This window comes from Cystoisospora suis, assembly GCF_002600585.1.
Source record: "Cystoisospora suis strain Wien I chromosome Unknown contig_4565, whole genome shotgun sequence".
Classification (NCBI taxonomy): Eukaryota; Apicomplexa; class Conoidasida; order Eucoccidiorida; family Sarcocystidae; genus Cystoisospora; species Cystoisospora suis.
Window position 1 is genome coordinate 11,713 of NW_027157357.1, and position 420 is coordinate 12,132.

Here is a 420-nt window from a genome sequence, read left to right on the forward strand (position 1 = left end):
ATAGATATAGATAGATAGAGACAATGCAATGAAAACTATCATATTTTTCTGTCGGTCGTTTCGTGTTGTTTGAGAGCATCTTTGGATGTGTGAGAGAGGTCTATCTATCTGTCTATCTATCATTTATCTATCTGTCTATCCATGTACCTCTCTATTTCTCTATAGATTGATATTTTCGTACCTCCGTCATGGGCTCGATCGAATTTTCTTGCACATTGGCCTGTAGCGACTAGCCATACTTTGAGTTGTCCGTCTTGACTTCCTGTGGCTAGCACTTCGCTATCTCGGCTAAACTCTACAGCCACTACAGCTGTCTCATGCATCATTAAATTATCCTGCACACATAGATAGACAGATAGATTAAAGATAGAGAGATTAAAGATAGATTAAAGATAGATAGATAGATAGATTAAAGATAGA

The 420-nt window shown here is 37.4% G+C and overlaps 1 protein-coding gene across 1 annotated transcript in view; it reads right to left on the reverse strand.

Moving 5' to 3' along the window:
• CSUI_008229 (wd-40 repeat protein) overlaps positions 1 to 336 on the reverse strand; it is a 6,099-nt gene extending 5,763 nt beyond the window's left edge. Inside the window, exon 1 of the mRNA XM_068068363.1 lies at positions 182 to 336. Coding sequence (XP_067919662.1) covers positions 182 to 326 — 145 coding nt within the window. The 5' untranslated portion in view covers positions 327 to 336. The remainder of the gene's footprint in view (positions 1 to 181) is intronic.
• Between the last annotated feature and the right edge of the window lie 84 nt (positions 337 to 420).